At 41.3% G+C, this 17,090-nt stretch overlaps 1 protein-coding gene across 1 annotated transcript in view; it reads right to left on the reverse strand.

Moving 5' to 3' along the window:
• Positions 1–7,325: 7,325 nt before the first annotated feature.
• Positions 7,326–17,090, reverse strand: part of rhocb (ras homolog family member Cb) — a 36,226-nt gene continuing 26,461 nt past the window's right edge. Inside the window, exons 2-5 of the mRNA XM_072681625.1 lie at positions 15,112–15,269; positions 10,377–10,497; positions 9,140–9,270; positions 7,326–7,985 (exon numbers count right to left, since the gene is read on the reverse strand). Of these exons, the coding sequence (XP_072537726.1) occupies positions 7,812–7,985; positions 9,140–9,270; positions 10,377–10,497; positions 15,112–15,267 (582 nt within the window). The 5' untranslated portion in view covers positions 15,268–15,269 and the 3' untranslated portion in view covers positions 7,326–7,811. The remainder of the gene's footprint in view (positions 7,986–9,139; positions 9,271–10,376; positions 10,498–15,111; positions 15,270–17,090) is intronic.

The following is a 17,090-nucleotide window of genomic DNA, read 5'->3' on the forward strand; positions in this document are numbered from 1 at the left end:
CGTGGATTTTGAGGGATGGCGGGTCGAGCCGAGCCGTACTTGAAGCTCGAAGGGCTCTTGGTGCGGATCGGCCTTTGACCATTGCCATCAAGTACAGAGGGGCTGGTCCAGTCTTGGCTTTGTAGACCAGCCAAGGCTTTGAATCTGATGCGGGCAGCAGCTACAGGAAGCGAACAGGAAGAGAACGACTCATGAACCGATTCGCACATATTAGCATGAACGCTGTCGTTAGCCTGACACCGAAATTCCACTTACCTGCTTTTTCCAAATTAATTTACTAAGCTTTTACAAGACAAAAAAAATACTGTGCATTTCTTACAGTACTGAGATATTTAGTAGGGCGATTAAATGAGTCATTTTTATTAGAAGAGAGAGGGGAAAAAAGAATAATTTAGTTTTCTAAACCTGGAACGGCGAGGTTTGGTGCCAAATTGCATTAATTAGTTAATTAATTGATGAATTTATTAATTAATAATTCTAGCTTATCTAGCTAACTCCTCATCCACTCAATACATCCACTGAATATTGCTCCTAATTTACCTTCATTCACGTCACATAACAAATTCACAGTCCTTATATTTCTTGTTAAGGTCACTTTAATAATTTAATAATTCTTACATTTAATAATCATCCTTATATTTACCCCATCATACAACATTTGCGTCCAACATCTCCCCATTTAAACGTTATAGCCGTTATAACCTGTTGGCTAGTGCTAGCTAGCTGCTTGTTCTACAGGTTGTGAGCATGGCTAGGTAAATAGATGGGTGCTGGGTCACTAGCCAGACACCTGAAAAGCTGTGTTGCTTTTTAAATGACCATTAAAACCTCCTGGCCTTTTCCTGATATATTTAGGAAGACGCACACCAGGAGGCAATTATTTTACCGGATATAATAAGCTTGGAAGTATATTTTGGATCCTAGTCTATACAAACTAGCTAATTTTCTGGTACTTTTGTAAGTGCTTGACTGTCTCCATCCTGAGAGCAACGTGGAGCTGCAAGGATTTACATTAACAGTAAACGCCTTAACTGTAAATGTAAATCCTTGCAGCTTCATGTTGCTCTCAGGATGGAGGTGGAGATGGAGAATCGACTCAAAATGACTCAGTTATTTGGTTCTGAAGCGTCTGGGAGTCGAGGCCCACTTTTGGTTCTATAACCAAAGCCAAACTACAGACAATGAGACCTGTGGTATTCTACCATTAGCATTATTAGAAATAACCAGATATTGAGTGAAGATTAGTAGTCAGTTGTAACCCTGGGTCTCCAGCTAGATTTTTATATCACCATGATCCGCAGCAACTCCACAGACTGTGTCCGGAGTGGGAGTCAGGAGTGGGAGTCAGGAGTCAAGAGGTGACTGTGGAAACCTCGGAGTCGTGCACTATTTGGCAGATGCTTTGGAAACATGGTGTCCAGACTATCAAAATAGTATAAAAATATCAAATATCAATATGCACACAATCCAGATATGGCTAAAAATCGAACCTGGGCCGGCAGTCTGAACACAACCCTAGAGAGCACAGTTGGCCTCTCTCTCTCTCTCTCTCTCTCAGCTGCCACAGAAAGATGGGTGGTACATATGGCATTAATGGGTTCATGTAACAAAAGCATCAGGGTGGACCATTGGTGATAAAGTAAAGGCTCATGGTGATTTCTGCTGGACAAATAACCTATTTGTTAACCTATTTTTTTTTTTTTAAGAATATGACTAATCACATTTGTAGATGTACTTTCACGTTCATGTTTTAGGAACAACATTTCATTGCAGAAAGATAACGGAGTGATTCACTTTATCAGAGATTCTTTCATCTGTGTTTCTGTGTGCTTTTCTCTTGCTGCTCTGGGCTTCCTGGGTCCTAATTAAAGTATGGAGGAAAAGCTAACAGAAGGGAAGCGCCTTTTCATTCAGAAAGGACTGATTAGCCAAACAAAGAATAAGCCTTAACCTAGACTGCAAACACTAGACCCTTGCTATTTGGACGTGCAGTACTTTTAAGACTTTCTATTACAGTGGAAGGTTTGCTTTCCACCTAATGTGTTAACCAGTAATTGAACGAGCAAATGAACCACTGGTGACAACATATATGGATAACTTCAGTTACAACTGAAAGTAACATTGTAACCGGATAGCTCCTGGCATTTACACTGTTTATACAGATCCAGAATGATATGTTAAAAAACTGAACTATGGTCAATCTATTAGTTATAGAAGCGTCCAGCATCTCTGCATTGTAAGTTTCCAGTGTAACCCTGGAAACTGCAGTGTAATACATAATGCACTTAAGTCCCTAGCCATAACTGGGACCATTTTTTTTTAAATCAGCTATCATCTAAGCGTTGCACTTTCATTGGGAGAGCGTAAGTTTGACTGCCAGAGCAACCACAGCCTAGGCTATAGGTAACGGTCCACTGTTATTCGCAAATGATCGGATTTGGGTGGCCGGACATCACATCGGACATCGGTCGCCCTGGATTTGACGTGGTCGCTGTCTGTCACGGCAAGCAATGCAAAAGACACTTGGAAATCTGACGGTCAGATCATCCAGACTGAGCTGCATCTGAACAAATCCAACTATAATCGCATTTCAAACCAAAGATTGAAACCAGATTTCATGTTATTTTTGGCTGTTCAGTCTTTCCAAAATCAAACTGCATACAATCCAGACAGGCCAAACAAAATCTGACCTGGGCCGGCAGTCTGAACTCAACCCTAGAGAGCTGGCCTTACTCTCTCTGGGACAGTAGGAAGCCAGTACACAAGCCCTCACACCCACATCTCTCAATGCCAGTCAGATGATGTACCCGAACACTGTAGAGGGAGCTGTTCTGCACTAGCTGATCACATGCACGAGCAGCAACTACGTACATTACTGGGACGCGCTTTAGCTCTTCGCTGTGCTTCCTTCAACAAGCGAAGACAAACGTTTTCATAGTATGAGGTCTTCTAATAAATGTGTGCAGACCAGAGTTTCATTCGCTGTTTTAACATATGAAAACTTCGGGAACGTGATCGTCAGAAAATAACACTCTGTTTTCTCAACACAGTAAAAACTGAGTGAAACACGAAGTGAAATTAGAAAAGACCACAGCTGACATGTACACGTTTATCATAGCACAGCAAGAAGCTATCTGCAAAGGCGCATCCGAGTAACTACCGAAGATTGCGTGTGAAGGCATGTGAACAGATATCGCAGGACAGCGCCCTCTATAATTACAGAATTCAACGCTCACAAATTTCGGTACAACCCTGGCAGTTAACTCTTGAAGGATCTGTCCAATGTCCAAGGAGTTTGAAAAGATGTAGTTGTCTGGTTCATGCGACTCAGAGAAAGCATACGTAGCCTCCACCCTCCCTGCGCTAGTGGCCTAGTGTGACAGGGGGAGTCTTAGCTACTGGGTGTGAATTAGATATGACTAAATTGGAGGGGGACTTTTTTCTTTCTGTCTTTTGGCTGTGATTAATCATTTTAAAGTCTTTTCAAATGAAAGTCATGTATCGTGTAATACTTCCCCCACAGATTCCCAATTAAGTTTTATTTTAATGTATTTTTCCAAATCAGATAAAAATGTGTCCTGCTGCACATTTCAGGTGTATTCAGTGTTCAAAATGCATTTTGCGATTCATCGAATCCTTTCCTAAAAAACTGTAATCAGATCAAAATTACATCCCTTGTATGGACATAAATGGAACCCACGTCCGGAAATGTCAGCATTCAGCTACAGCCAGGGAACCGAGAAGGATTTTTTTCCCAGTATACAGTGAGTCCAAGAAGTATTTGATCCCTTGCTGATTTTCTTTGTTTGCCCACTAATAAAGACACTATCCTTCTGCACTTTTAATGGTAGATATATTCTAACATGGAGAGACAGAATATCAAGACAAAAATCCAGAATATAATTTTAAAGAATATATTTTAATTAATTTGTATTTCAATGAGGAAAATAAGTATTTGATCCCTCTTGCCAAACACACTCAATACTTAGTGGCAAAGCCTTTGTTTGCAAGCACAGCGGTGAGACGTTTGTTGTAGTTAACCACAAGTTTAGCACACACACCAGGGGGAATTTTGGCCCACTCTTCTTTGCAGATCCTCTCTAAATCATGAAGGTTGGTGGGCTGTCGCTTGGCAACTCTGACCTTCAGCTCCCTCCATAGATTTTCGATCGGATTGAGGTCTGGCGACTGGCTGGGCCACTCCATGACCTTAATGTGATTTTTCTTGAGCCAATCCTTTGTTGCCTTTGCTGTATGTTTAGGGTCGTTATCATGTTGGAAGACCCAACCACGGCCCATTTTCAGATCCCTGGCAGAGGGGAGGAGGTTGTCCCTCAGGATTGTGCGGTACATGGCTCCATCCATCTTCCCAGTGATGCGGTGAAGTAGCCCTGTACCCTTGGCAGAGAAACACCCCCAAAACATTATGCTTCCACCTCCATGCTTGACGGTGGGCACAGTGTTCTTGGGGTCATAGGCAGCATTTTTCTTCCTCCACACATGGCGGGTGGAGTTGAGGCCAAAAAGTTCAATTTTGGTCTCGTCTGACCACAAAACCTTCTCCCAATAACTTGGTTCATCTTTCAAATGATCATTGGCATACTTGAGGCGCGCCTCCACATGTGCTCTCTTCAGCAGGGGTACCTTTCGGGCACTGCAGGATGTGAATCCATTGTTGCGCAAAGTGTTGCCAATTGTTTCCTTGCAAACTGTGGTCCCAGCTGCCTTCAGGTCATTTGCTAACTCCTGCCGAGTGGTTGCAGGACGATTTCTGACTGTTCTCAGCATCATTGCCACCCCACGAGGCGAAATCTTCTTTGGAGCACCGGGCCGAGGTCTGTTGATTGTCATGTTATACTCTTTAAACTTTCTGATAATTGCACCAATAGTTGTTACTTTCACATCCAACACCTTACTAATCTTTTTGTAGCCCATTCCAGCTTTGTGAAGGTCAACAATTCTGACTCTGAGGTCCTGTGACAGCTCTTTGGTTTTACCCATGTTGGAGACTTGAAATCTGTGTGATCTGTCTGATTCTGTGGACAGGTGTTTTTCACACAAGTGATTAGTGAGAACAGGTGGCTTCAGGTCAGGTAACAAGTTGATTGGGAGTGTCTAACTGGTCTGTAAAAGCCAGAACTGCTAATGAATACTAAGGGATCAAATACTTATTTCACTCCATGAAATACAAATCAATTAATATATATTCCTTAGATTTATTTTCTGGATTTTCTTTTTAATATTCTGTCTCTCCATGTAAGAATACATCTACCATTAAAAGTATAGAATGATCATGTCTTTATTAGTGGGCCAACGAAGAAAATCAGCAAGGGATCAAATACTTCTTGGACTCACTGTATATGTGCTACATTAAGTAATCTGAATCAATTAGAGTTGGATCAATTACATGAAGATGTAACTTCCGTTTGTGTTAGTGTTAGGGCAATAATACAGCCCATGAAAAATGAGGAAATGGCAAGATGGAGGAAAACGTGACTTAAAATCATTAAGGAACCAGGTCACATTAGTTAAGCTGGTTGACCCTAGGTGATGTTTTTATTTCATGTTGATGGTTTAGCTGGTCTACCAGGATGACCAAGTTGGTCAACAAACATAACCAGCACAACCAAGCTAGTCAACAATCATGGCTACACTGGTTGACCATCAACGTGGTCCTCAGACCATCTGAAACCAGTTTCTAGCAAAAACCTTCAGCTGTATTTTTTTTTCCTTCAGCAGGGATTACAGATGAAATTTATAACAAAGACCAGTAAAATGTTATATTTTTGTTATATTATGCATTTTATAAGCATTTTGCTGCTATGGATTATGAACAGCATTGTCCACCATTTTTCATGTGTGAAAAGCCCTTTAGATTTGAACACACCGGATCTTCACTTCAGTACAGTTTCTCTGTGATTCTCCCACCCCCAGTACAGTCACTGTGCATTTTATTAGACACATGATACAGCTTCATCGTCACAGTTGTCCACTCCCCCACGACCTGATTCTCACAACACTCTGACCAGGTCCTTCTATAAACCATCGATTCCACTCTTAATAAGCAAAGATAACGTAACCAACACAAATTGAGATGTTTATGTTGGCCCTCTTGCATATTTCTGAAATAAAAACCCATTAACAGTCCTATAAACTATTATAAAGAAAGCAGGGCACCTTACAGGTGTTGAATATGGTAAATTCTCTTGCTCCGCTTATACCGGACAGCATTAGTGTTTTTGTCCCCCTCTTGTGGTGGCTGAGAACACTGCAATTGAAGCAGTCACAGCTCAGCATGTGCTCTGGGTATTTGTGTACTGGCTACCAGTGGCACTATAAAGCTTTTAGCACTTACAAATGAATGTGCTAACTGGATCAACTTCATCCCCAAAAACCCCATTAAACTGTTGGCTGATTGTGTAGCTGTTAATCATTAGGGTTGGTATTCAATAACTACTAAAACAAGCTAGTTAACACTTAAAGCCCTCCTTCCAACTCCAAGTGCATGTAAGCATACACTTCTTTACCGTCAAAATGTGCATCAGTTTTGTAGGCCCTCGAATAGAACCCTGCGGGAGTTTTTTGCTTTAGGATCAGTAACTGAATCGTTAGTATAGGGGTTATGGGGTTCAGTGGAGGCTTGTAGGAGAGATGTGTGATTAAAGATGAGGAGTGAGCCCACACATGCTTCTTTACGGAGTTAAACACAACCCAAAAGCAACTGAACTGTAATTCTAGGCAGGAATGTTGCTTCTTTACTACAGCATGGTGCAACAGAGCAGATTAAAAACGTATTCTCAACACCACACTAATACAAAGGAGAGGCTTAAGACAATATTATCATAAAGAGCTAAGCCAGGAAAAGGCAGAAGAAGACTCTAGACAAGAGCTGGTTCAAATGCTTTGGCACTGGACCAAGCTGCAGACACTGGGCTCTAACTACCTTTCACAGTAAAAGTTAGGAGAACTGTTAAATGTATTCATCCGTCATTGTCCAGATCCATGACTGGTTGCCCTTCCCAGCCCTGAGGCCTGACTGCAACCGAGACAGTTCCGTCAAGATACTGACAGTTTCAGACTCCGTGCACACACGGCAAGGAGCAGAGAGTGACAGGTTGAACGAGCTAATTTTGTTAGCGCTCTGTGCTAACTCAATTTCACCCCACTGGGCCCCATCTTTACTGTTCATCTGAGTTATCGCTGGCTGCTGATTTGAGAGCAGTTTCGCTGTCCCTAGCCACAGAAAAAAACAAAAAACAAAAACAAACGCCGGCCTCCAATGACTTCCAATAGCACATAGACTACGACACAATGATGCCAAGTGGTTTGAATGAATAATAAATGTATTCTTGATAAATTTCCAAACATAGCAGAGTTTGCCAGTCAGGCTTCAGCCCAAATAAGTAAACAATACATAAAGAAGCAAATGTCTGAGTATAACATGGAATGGGGAAAGAGAAAGAGAAAAAGAGAAAGAGGAGACTAAGATTTATGTACAAATACATACAAAATCAAATCCATCAAATCTTTCTCCAACACAGATGAAGATACGCTGGTAGAAGAAAGGAAAAAGTCAAGAGATGGCAGAACAGGTCTGTGTGCATACAGAAACGTTAAGAGCACAGGTGGGTTGGTTTCGCTATAAACAGGTTTGTCAGTCTCTCTCGCGCACATCTTGCTTGCGTGAAATGCGTAATACAGTACAGCGATGATGTCGGTTTGGTAAAGGTTTCTTGGTTGTTTTTTTTGTTTCTTTTCCTGGAGCACTGTGTCAACCGTCAGCAGAAGAAGTGTGTGCATGTAGCGTGGGCTCATAAGATCAAGCAGCCGCTTCTCTTCTTGCGCTTGCGGACCTGCAGTGCCGCTCTGGTGGCCATCTCAAACACCTCCCGCACCCCCTCTTTAGTTTTAGCGGAGCACTCCAGATAGCCGAAAGCGCTGATCCTATTAGCCATGTCTCTGCCTTCCTCTGGCTTTACTGGCTCCTAGAAAACATACATATAGAGCACACATTTATATCTTTACCTAATAAAGTCAGTAAAGTCAAATGTATTTATATAGCGCTTTTTACTACTGTTGTCACAAAGCTGCTTTACATAATTAGTGAAAGACAGAAAAAAAGAAATAACACAAGAAGACCTGAAAGTCCATAAACAAACATATACATTGATGTCAAAAACCTTGCATCTCTGTTTTTGACTTTGACAGAATGAATCTGGCAGTAATTCTGTACATTGTGTTACAATTGTGAGATAAGTAGACCAATTGGGGGGGGGGGGGTATTTATCATATAAATATCATTATATGATATTTGGAGGATCATATTATGTCCCTTAGCAGCTGAATTACTCTTTTGCTCATGCATACCCAGATTTTTTGCTTGTTTGGGTTATGGACAAATGGGATCTCCTCCCACCCCTTAACTTTATCCACAAATCTGTGACAACTAAGTTGAAAATGTTGTCATTTTTTCTGCTTAATAAAGTGGACATTTCCTCTGCAAGAGTCCTGGATCCATGTGTTATTCCTAAAGTTATGATTCCTATTGTACAATTTAAGACCAGGAAAATGATTTTGCTCCATGAATTTTAGTTTTCTTTTACTGGAAAAGCACCATTTCCCCTCAAAAAGATAAGGACATGACGTAATTCTAGAGGGAATAATGGGCAGAAAAATGTAACAAGAATAAATAGACTTAAGGAATCCCATCACTCAGGCCCTGTGTTTTCAGGTCCAAGTGACTTCTTTTTAATCACTTACACATGACTTGTGACTAAGCGTGTCCTACTAATGCAATGTAACATGGGCAGGTTACACGCATACACACACTCTCCCACACACACGTACACACAGTCTTCCGAAGCATGATGCAACTACTAAGGAGAGAAGTGTTTCTTTAACAGGAAACAGCTGCACTTCCACTTCCTAATGTGAGTGAAGGAGAAAGGAAGTGCCTCAGCGTCTGCTGTTACAGTGGATAAGTCAACATGAGCATCTGCCATCATTTAGGATATGTTACCTGCTATTGCCATGACACAACACACACACACACACACACACACACACACACACACACACACACACACACACACACACACACACACACACACACACACACAGCTCAACTCCTTGTGTGTACCTGCTTCATCTTGGCAAGCTCTCTGCGAGTGTGTTCGTCATTACGCAGGTCTTTCTTATTCCCCACAAGGATGATTGGAACATTGGGACAGAAATGCTTCACCTCTGGTGTCCACTTCTCTGGAATGTTCTCTGTGTGGGAGCACACAAATAATTAGTGCAAGAGCTCACGTGCATATCAATCCTTTTTTGGCTTGACAAACAGAACAATATAACTTAACCAATATTATTTATTATTATTACTTTTAAAGGGGCCCATATCCCACATTTCATTTCATTCACAGCTTTACATGTTCCATAAATGTCACAATTTGTATTTTCTTGATCCCTTACACTTAAAACAGGCAGTTTCTGTTACAGTGCCTTAGTTGACTAAGTTGCTGTGTAAGTAAGTAAGTAAGCTGTGTTCTGATTGACTGTCATTATAATGCGCCTTGCCCAAAAAGCACTCAAAGATGAAACCCTCCTACAAACTGCAATATGAATGGGTGGGGCTAAACTGCAAGAGGAAAAACAGGTGGAGATATGCATGTGAGCTGGACCTCATGACAATAGACAAACAGTGATTTCGAAACAGGGTGTTTTTGAAGCTTCATGTCCGTATATGGATTGTATGGAACTGGGAAGTGAATGGCAAGTTTTGAAACTTTAACAATGTGTGTGTGTATTACTTCTGTATTTGAAGTAATAAACATATTTATTTCAATACAGCAAGTGAAATCCAGTTTTCTATATTAGGGGCTTTATGTTACATGAACAAATTCATAAAAATATTCTTTTCTTTCCCCAAAAAAGTAACTGTTACAGATACAAGAAAAAAATAAATCTAACATTTGTATTAGTACAATAACATATGCTAATATAGCATTTCTTTAATTTATCTATTAATAACTGCTGTGGGAGAATCAGAATCAGAATCAGAATCAGAATCTCTTTATTTCACCAAGTATGTTACCCATACAAGGAATTTGTCTTGGTGAGAGCAACACGCATGACAAGTAACAAGAAACACAGAACACAGTCTTAAACTAAAGGAAAATGACACTAAACAATAAATAGGGTAGGGGATAAATTAAAAAAAGTAGAAAGTACTAAAGGTAATAAAGGTAATAAAGAGCTGAAAAATATATTTACAGAAAAGAAAAGGACATCTGTACAGGTGTGCAAATAGTCATAGGGAGGTTTTGTTATGTAAAAAAGCTTTGTGTACAGTGCACCTCGTGGTTATTGTAAAGTACCTAAACTGTCCGGGCTGTCTATGGAAAAACACATGAGGATGACGTCTGTGTCGGGGTAGGACAACGGCCTCAACCGGTCATAGTCTTCCTGCCCCGCCGTATCCCATAATGCCAACTCAACCTGGGAGAGGGAGAGAGAGAGATAAAGAGAGATGGGGGGGGGATGGAGATTTTAAAAATGTATGCACGCATGCATGCAGCCACACACTTTATATCCCCATCTAACACCTCATATTTTTTGACTAAGTATGACAGGGCCTTGTCAGCTGAAGGTCCCTTTCCTGGGCCTGTTGAGTGGCCTCAATTCCAGCAGGCACAAATATGGATCTCTCTACACACACATATACACACACACCAGGGTTTATTTATGGCACTAGGAATGTACAGATAACTGCACACAAACAACCTTCTTCCTCTTCCCCTTAAACAAACTGCGCGTGCCGAGCCTCAAAGAGTAAACGGAGGTGTCTACTTTTCATTCCTCACAAAGCTACAAGGGAGAGAAAGCTAAAAGGAGAGAATGTCAAGCATGTCAGTGTGCTGTGATCCATAAAAGCAATGCCTTGCTGAGATCAGAAAGCTGACCACACTTAGGCCTGCTTATTTTACTACCACAAACAAGTAACTGCCAGCTACCGAACACTACATACAGGTCAGTGCTGCTGTAACAAAGCCCATCTCTAGTTTCGCTACAAGACGAGGATGTGGTATTTATAAGCAAAACTGCTAAAAAAGGGTAAACTATCCACTGCAGGTCTGAGTGAACGCAAGAAACTCCAAACAGCATGTGCATATTTGGCTGTCACAAGCATAACTTTGGGTTCAAGTCAAGGCCATCTTGTATTAAAATAAATGACCCCCATCAACCACTGAATACCCAAGGAACACTCCTCCACTCTACATCCTCTTCTCCTCTGACTAACAAAGTGACGTGGAGTTACCATTTTTGATTCAGTCATTAAGGGAGCCTTATGTGGGCATCCCACACAGAAAGTTGGGTAACAACCACATTTCCATGGTTTTTAGTGAGCATCAATACATCTCCCTGTAGGTCGTCACATGATGAAATACTTTCTATTCTTTAAAATAAATGGATCAGCGGTGTTGGGGGACTGCTTAAAGGTTTCTCGCAGTGCAGATCAATTTGGTCATAAAGGCCATTCAACGTGCTGTGCATATCCCTCCAGCAGACCATGCAGAATTCCACAGTACCTGGTTCTCCAGCAAGGAGCCAGCACCTGAATGGTATATATATTTTTTTAGAGGATCCTATGCAAATGTGGCAAGAACGACAGGGAGCCTCAGTTTTACCTGTAACAGAAAAAAGATGTTTGTAGACTGCCTTTGCAAGAAATGGACAAAAATGGCCTTCCCAAACTCCTGACTTCAAAATATGTGGACTAGGCAGTAAAACCACCATATTTAATTGATCTTTACCAATTCTGGCAAGAGTAGTGGCAAAATAGTCAACCAGAATTCTGCCAGAAGCTTGTAGATGGATATAATACTTTTTATGCTCTTGCTGTGATGTTCGCACGCATTAGCACTGGAATCTTTCAGCTGTTTACCTTTCCTTCTGAGATTTTAGCAACAGCCTTTGGTGTTCTAGGCCTGGTCTCAAACATTAGGACCTACACCACATGAGCCAACATTATACCCAATATGCTGTTGGTTCTCTGTGCGCCACCAAATCCGCTCACTCCACTGAACATCTGAAGGTCCCTGATGGAACCCAGCACCAAGATGTTTGCAGCAGATTTTGCAAGGTTGCAATTTTGCAGTGCATGCCACAGATAATCCCACCATGATGAGAGAGGGAAAAAAAAACAAAAAAAACACAACAACAACACAGGACTCACAGGACGCTTCTTTCATTGCTCGAAGGTCAAGTTCTGATGCCAACATGTTCACTGTAGGTGCTTTTCTGTGTGGACATGCACCCTCTGACAGGGTGTGATGTACTGTGGTTTAGATGACTTGTGTTACAGCAGCCCTTCTGTTTGTCTGCTTTTGATAGTATAGCCTTTGTTGTCCTCACATGTGTCTTGTCGTCACCTGGTTTTCTCTGGCCAAAGCCACTCAGTTCTCGTAGTCAACGTGTAAAGGCATGGAGACCTAAGCTAACCTCGAACCAACATCACAGACCTCGACAGGTGCCATTGGTAAAACATTTACTTCATTTCTTGTGTTCCTAACATTTTGGTATGTACTTTGAAATTTGGTGTTTCCTGTAATTTCATGTAATGAATGTGCGATCAAACTGGTTGCAGTGCGCTAGTGAAAGGAACAGCCCTCGGCAAGTATCACTTCTCTGAACATGACCATCGAAAAGTTAATAAACAGTGTTTCAGTACAAATTTACACCCACTGCCCTAGTGTGAGTTTCAGCTAGACAGCCAGCCCACTGACCATCTGACACAGTTCTATGTGATTTCCAAGTTCGACTTCAAAGGCTTCAGAAATATCCCTTCAATTGGCCAAAAGAAGTGTTAATCATAGGTACTGTTCCTAGACATCAACAAAACCGTGTGTGTGGGCTTGATTTGCACCTGGTCTGTTGAGTGTATATCAGAGGGTATGTTTGCACAGTGTTTGCTGCTAAAACTGAATGATGATGACAGATCCTTTTTTAATTATATGGAGGAGACATCTACAGATGCATTACACAACATATACCCAACAGCCATATACATCAGTTCTTTAAATAAATAAAAAAAATATATTGTAAACCATGCATGACCAACATTTACCTTCCTTAGCCTAAACCTCACAAATAACACCTGTACTAGTCTTTAGTCTTTCTAAATCTACTTACTACTCAAGTTCTCTATAATAGCTTCTCATTCAAGGCAAAACATGTTCCCCACACGTTCCCCCTTGATCGTGCTTGATCCATTGTTACCACCAGTATCTGAATTATACTATGCTCATGTTCATTATCTATCACACACTGTTTCCTGTAACATGTCTATCTACACCGCACACTTTAAATCCCTTATCTGGATAAAAACTGTTACTTGTTATGGTCACTTTACACAATGTGTTGCATTACAACACAATGTCAGCTGCTATAATAATCTCAGGTCTCAGAGTACACATTTTCCACATTGTATCATTAAAATACATCTAAATTATCCAACCATACTGGTTAAACTGTTGCCACTACGATAGTTCAACTACTGAACAATTGACAGGCACTGTTCATACTAATATTAGGCCACTATTAGGGATGTCCCAATCCAGGCATATTTTAATGGATCAGATAATGGCTATTTTAATCCCAATCCAGTTCTGAGTCTATATAGTATAGTATACAGTCTGCAGCATGGAGCTATTGTACATGGAACATAAAATATATAAAATGATTAGAATCTTTATAAAACTTGCTGAAACACCCTGCTTTACTGGCAGAAAAAAAACCCCGCACACATACGATTCATTTCAGACAAAAAGAGCAAAGCCATTAACACATCTACAGAGCAGAAACTCTTAATAGTCAGTTTTTCCCTTCCCAGCATGAACACTGCAGGTGTTAATTGAACTCCGTAGGTATTAATTCAGAACCTGGGATTCTGCTGTGTAAATGTGCATTGCCTTTCATTTGTGGGCTGATTACATAAAAGCACAACCACTACACTCCCAGAATCAGTATTAACAGATCACCACATACAGCTAAAGCTTGTATCCTAAGATATCCACATTTAGCCTCCAAGCAGGCAAGCAAGAAACTCAAAGTCAAGTGCAACCATACCTAGTCAGCCATGGCCGACTAGCTGCTTGAGTGCCATTCCAGCCCGCCCAGTCTATAGAGACCATCTCACCCATTGACTGTACATTAAACATCAGCGGTGCGTGACTAGGCTTTGGAAAACCTGATTACACAGTGCCCCTTTTGTATTGTAAGAGATTCTATACAACATGTCCAGCATCACTGAGGCTAATGTTCATGAAGGCATGCCGTCCCATGTCAGTGACCAATGAAACAAACCTGTTCAAGACACTCAGTCAGTCAGTGTAGTTATTAGAGCATGTCGACATTTATCTAATGGCACTTACTGAAAGCACGGGGTATTGTGAAAGTGAACGACACAGTCCTTGGTGAATCCGAAAAGTGTTATTTTAACAGACCATCACTCCCCCGACACACACAAGCACCACAGCTCACTGTCCCTTCCTAACACTTAATTAACTGTTATTATGATCACCTGATTCTCATTTAATAAAAGAACAACCCCACCATACACACAGTAATACAAATTTATTTTTATTATTATTATTAATAATAATAAACATTCTGTGGGGGGGGGGGTCTTAGTATAAATATTGTATTTTACAACATGCTAATAATTTTTCATAACTTAAAACATTTGAAAAAATAAATGCATTTAAATCACTTTATTATTTATGTATTTATTTTTTCAATATTTTAAATTAGGTAAATAAAATAGCTTACGATATATAATTAGTACATTCTCTGGGATAATAATAATAATAATAAATAAATAAATATCAAAATGCACTCCTAAGCACTGACTGACTGGGGACTAACACAGTCATAGTCAACTCTTTATTTATCCCTGCATTTTAATAAGCATACACTCAACATCTCAAGCAGTGAATTTCTTTTAATTCCAGAAGGCAACTCCTTCAGTCTCAAGGCCAATCCTTCAGGTTTGACAGCCCTACTGCTGAAGTATAGAAGCTGTAGAGGACTGCCTTCCGGCGCCTGACTGACCTGTTTCCCGTCCACTTCAATGTCAGCAATGTAGTTCTCAAACACGGTGGGCACGTAGACCTCTGGGAACTGATCCTTACTGAAGACGATAAGGAGACAAGTTTTCCCACATGCTCCATCCCCCACGATCACCAGCTTCTTACGGATAGCTGCCATCGCTGTGGAGACACAGAGAAGGGACAGAACTGTTAAAATGGCTGACACATCACTGTTCCCAGCGTCTGACACATTGTGTTGGATTTAAAGCAAGTCAGAGTGGAAGGTTAAACTACGAGATACCAACTACTACAGAAAGTGCTTGTTCCTTTGCTCAGAGTGAAAGTGGACCTGAAGCTTGGCCTTGTTCAGCAGATTGCAGCTCACCACTATTACTACTAGACTCCAGAGTGAGAGAGAAATAGTGAGAGGTAGAGAAAGAGCAGCACTGATGTGGACCTACTTCCACACACTTGGCAGAAGGGAAATAACAGAGATTGAGCGCTATTTTGCTGCCCCGCCCTTTTCCTTTTGTCTCTTCCTGCAGGGAGCACATGGAAAACAAGGACACGATGGCCTGGAAACGTCTCTGCCAGAACAGCATGGGAACACGAACACACACATACACACCCTTAAATAGATCCAACTTCAGCTGCCGTCCGAGTTTTGTAGGGATACAGACTTTCAGGACATTGCGGTCACGTCGCTTCACTAGTTCATGAAAAGTCTGCTGGTTCAGAAAAACCTTACGGACACTTGTTCAGACTTTTGCTTGGCCTTGGTGTTCACTAGAGGTATTCACTATTTTGTATTGTCCTAATAAATTAGATTACAACACACTTGAGTATAAAGCGAGTATTATCAAACTCTAGAGCAACAAGTAGCTGATTATTCATTAATTAAATCATCTTATCCACGTCTTCCTGGTCGGGACGAGTTAAGTTTGGAGTCTACCCAGAATCAAAGGGCAGAAGGCAGGAATACCCCCTGGACAGGGTGCCAGTCCATCACAAGATGTGGTGCATATGCATTCGTTTACAGTTAGGGCAATGTAGCATAGTCACTTCACCTTCAAAGTGTTTTAGGGAGGTGGGAGGAAACCGGAGCAGCTGGAGGAAAGCCACACTGACAGCAAAAGACCCCCTCAGAGACATTGAGCACAACACCACACCACCAGCAACAGCACTTGTAATTTACTTTTACAGTCTTCCCCCCTTTTGTTATGGAGAACTGGCATTTCTTGCTCCTGGGCTCCCCCTACAGTCAAGTAGTGTAGTCAAGGCACTGGACTAAGACCCCATTTGCACCTTGTCACTTCATGTAACTAGTATCTGGATTGTATCCACATACGATTTCAGCCACGCGCTTGGACATGCCGTTGTCAAATGTGTCTCCAGTTAGTCAGACTGAAATCAATCCAATCACTGTGTGGGACGAAATATGCAAATTTGCTCGTTGCACAGCAATTACTGGCGTATTGGTTGTCGAATGTGTCTTGGGCTATAGCAGGAGGCTCAAATGAGTCTCAGCCCACCTTCTGGTATCATTATGGTTTGTTATAAATACACATACACAAAAAGTATAGTAATGGTATTTTAGTGTCATATTGCCCACCCTGCAGTAGAGCAGTGCAATACAAATTGGTCAAGCAGGACAGTGGCAGGGTCGAGCACGGATACAGTTAATCCCAAGTTAAAGGACACATCTAGTTATATACACCAGAAGGAGGAAGGAGGGGCTGCATGACAAACACAAAGAAACCCCATCAATCATGACTGCTGGAATGAGACCCTTTATACACACACACACACACACACACACACACACACACACACACACACACACACACACACACACACACACACACACACACACACACCTCCTCTGACCAACACACGTCAGAGTTGGTTTGCTTTCTAAAAGCACACACCTATGTGCAATGACTAACTGGCACGCATACACACGCACAAATCGATGAAGGACTCCCACAAGTGGACATTAAT

This window comes from Salminus brasiliensis, chromosome 6 (assembly GCF_030463535.1).
Source record: "Salminus brasiliensis chromosome 6, fSalBra1.hap2, whole genome shotgun sequence".
Taxonomy (NCBI): domain Eukaryota; kingdom Metazoa; phylum Chordata; class Actinopteri; order Characiformes; family Bryconidae; genus Salminus; species Salminus brasiliensis.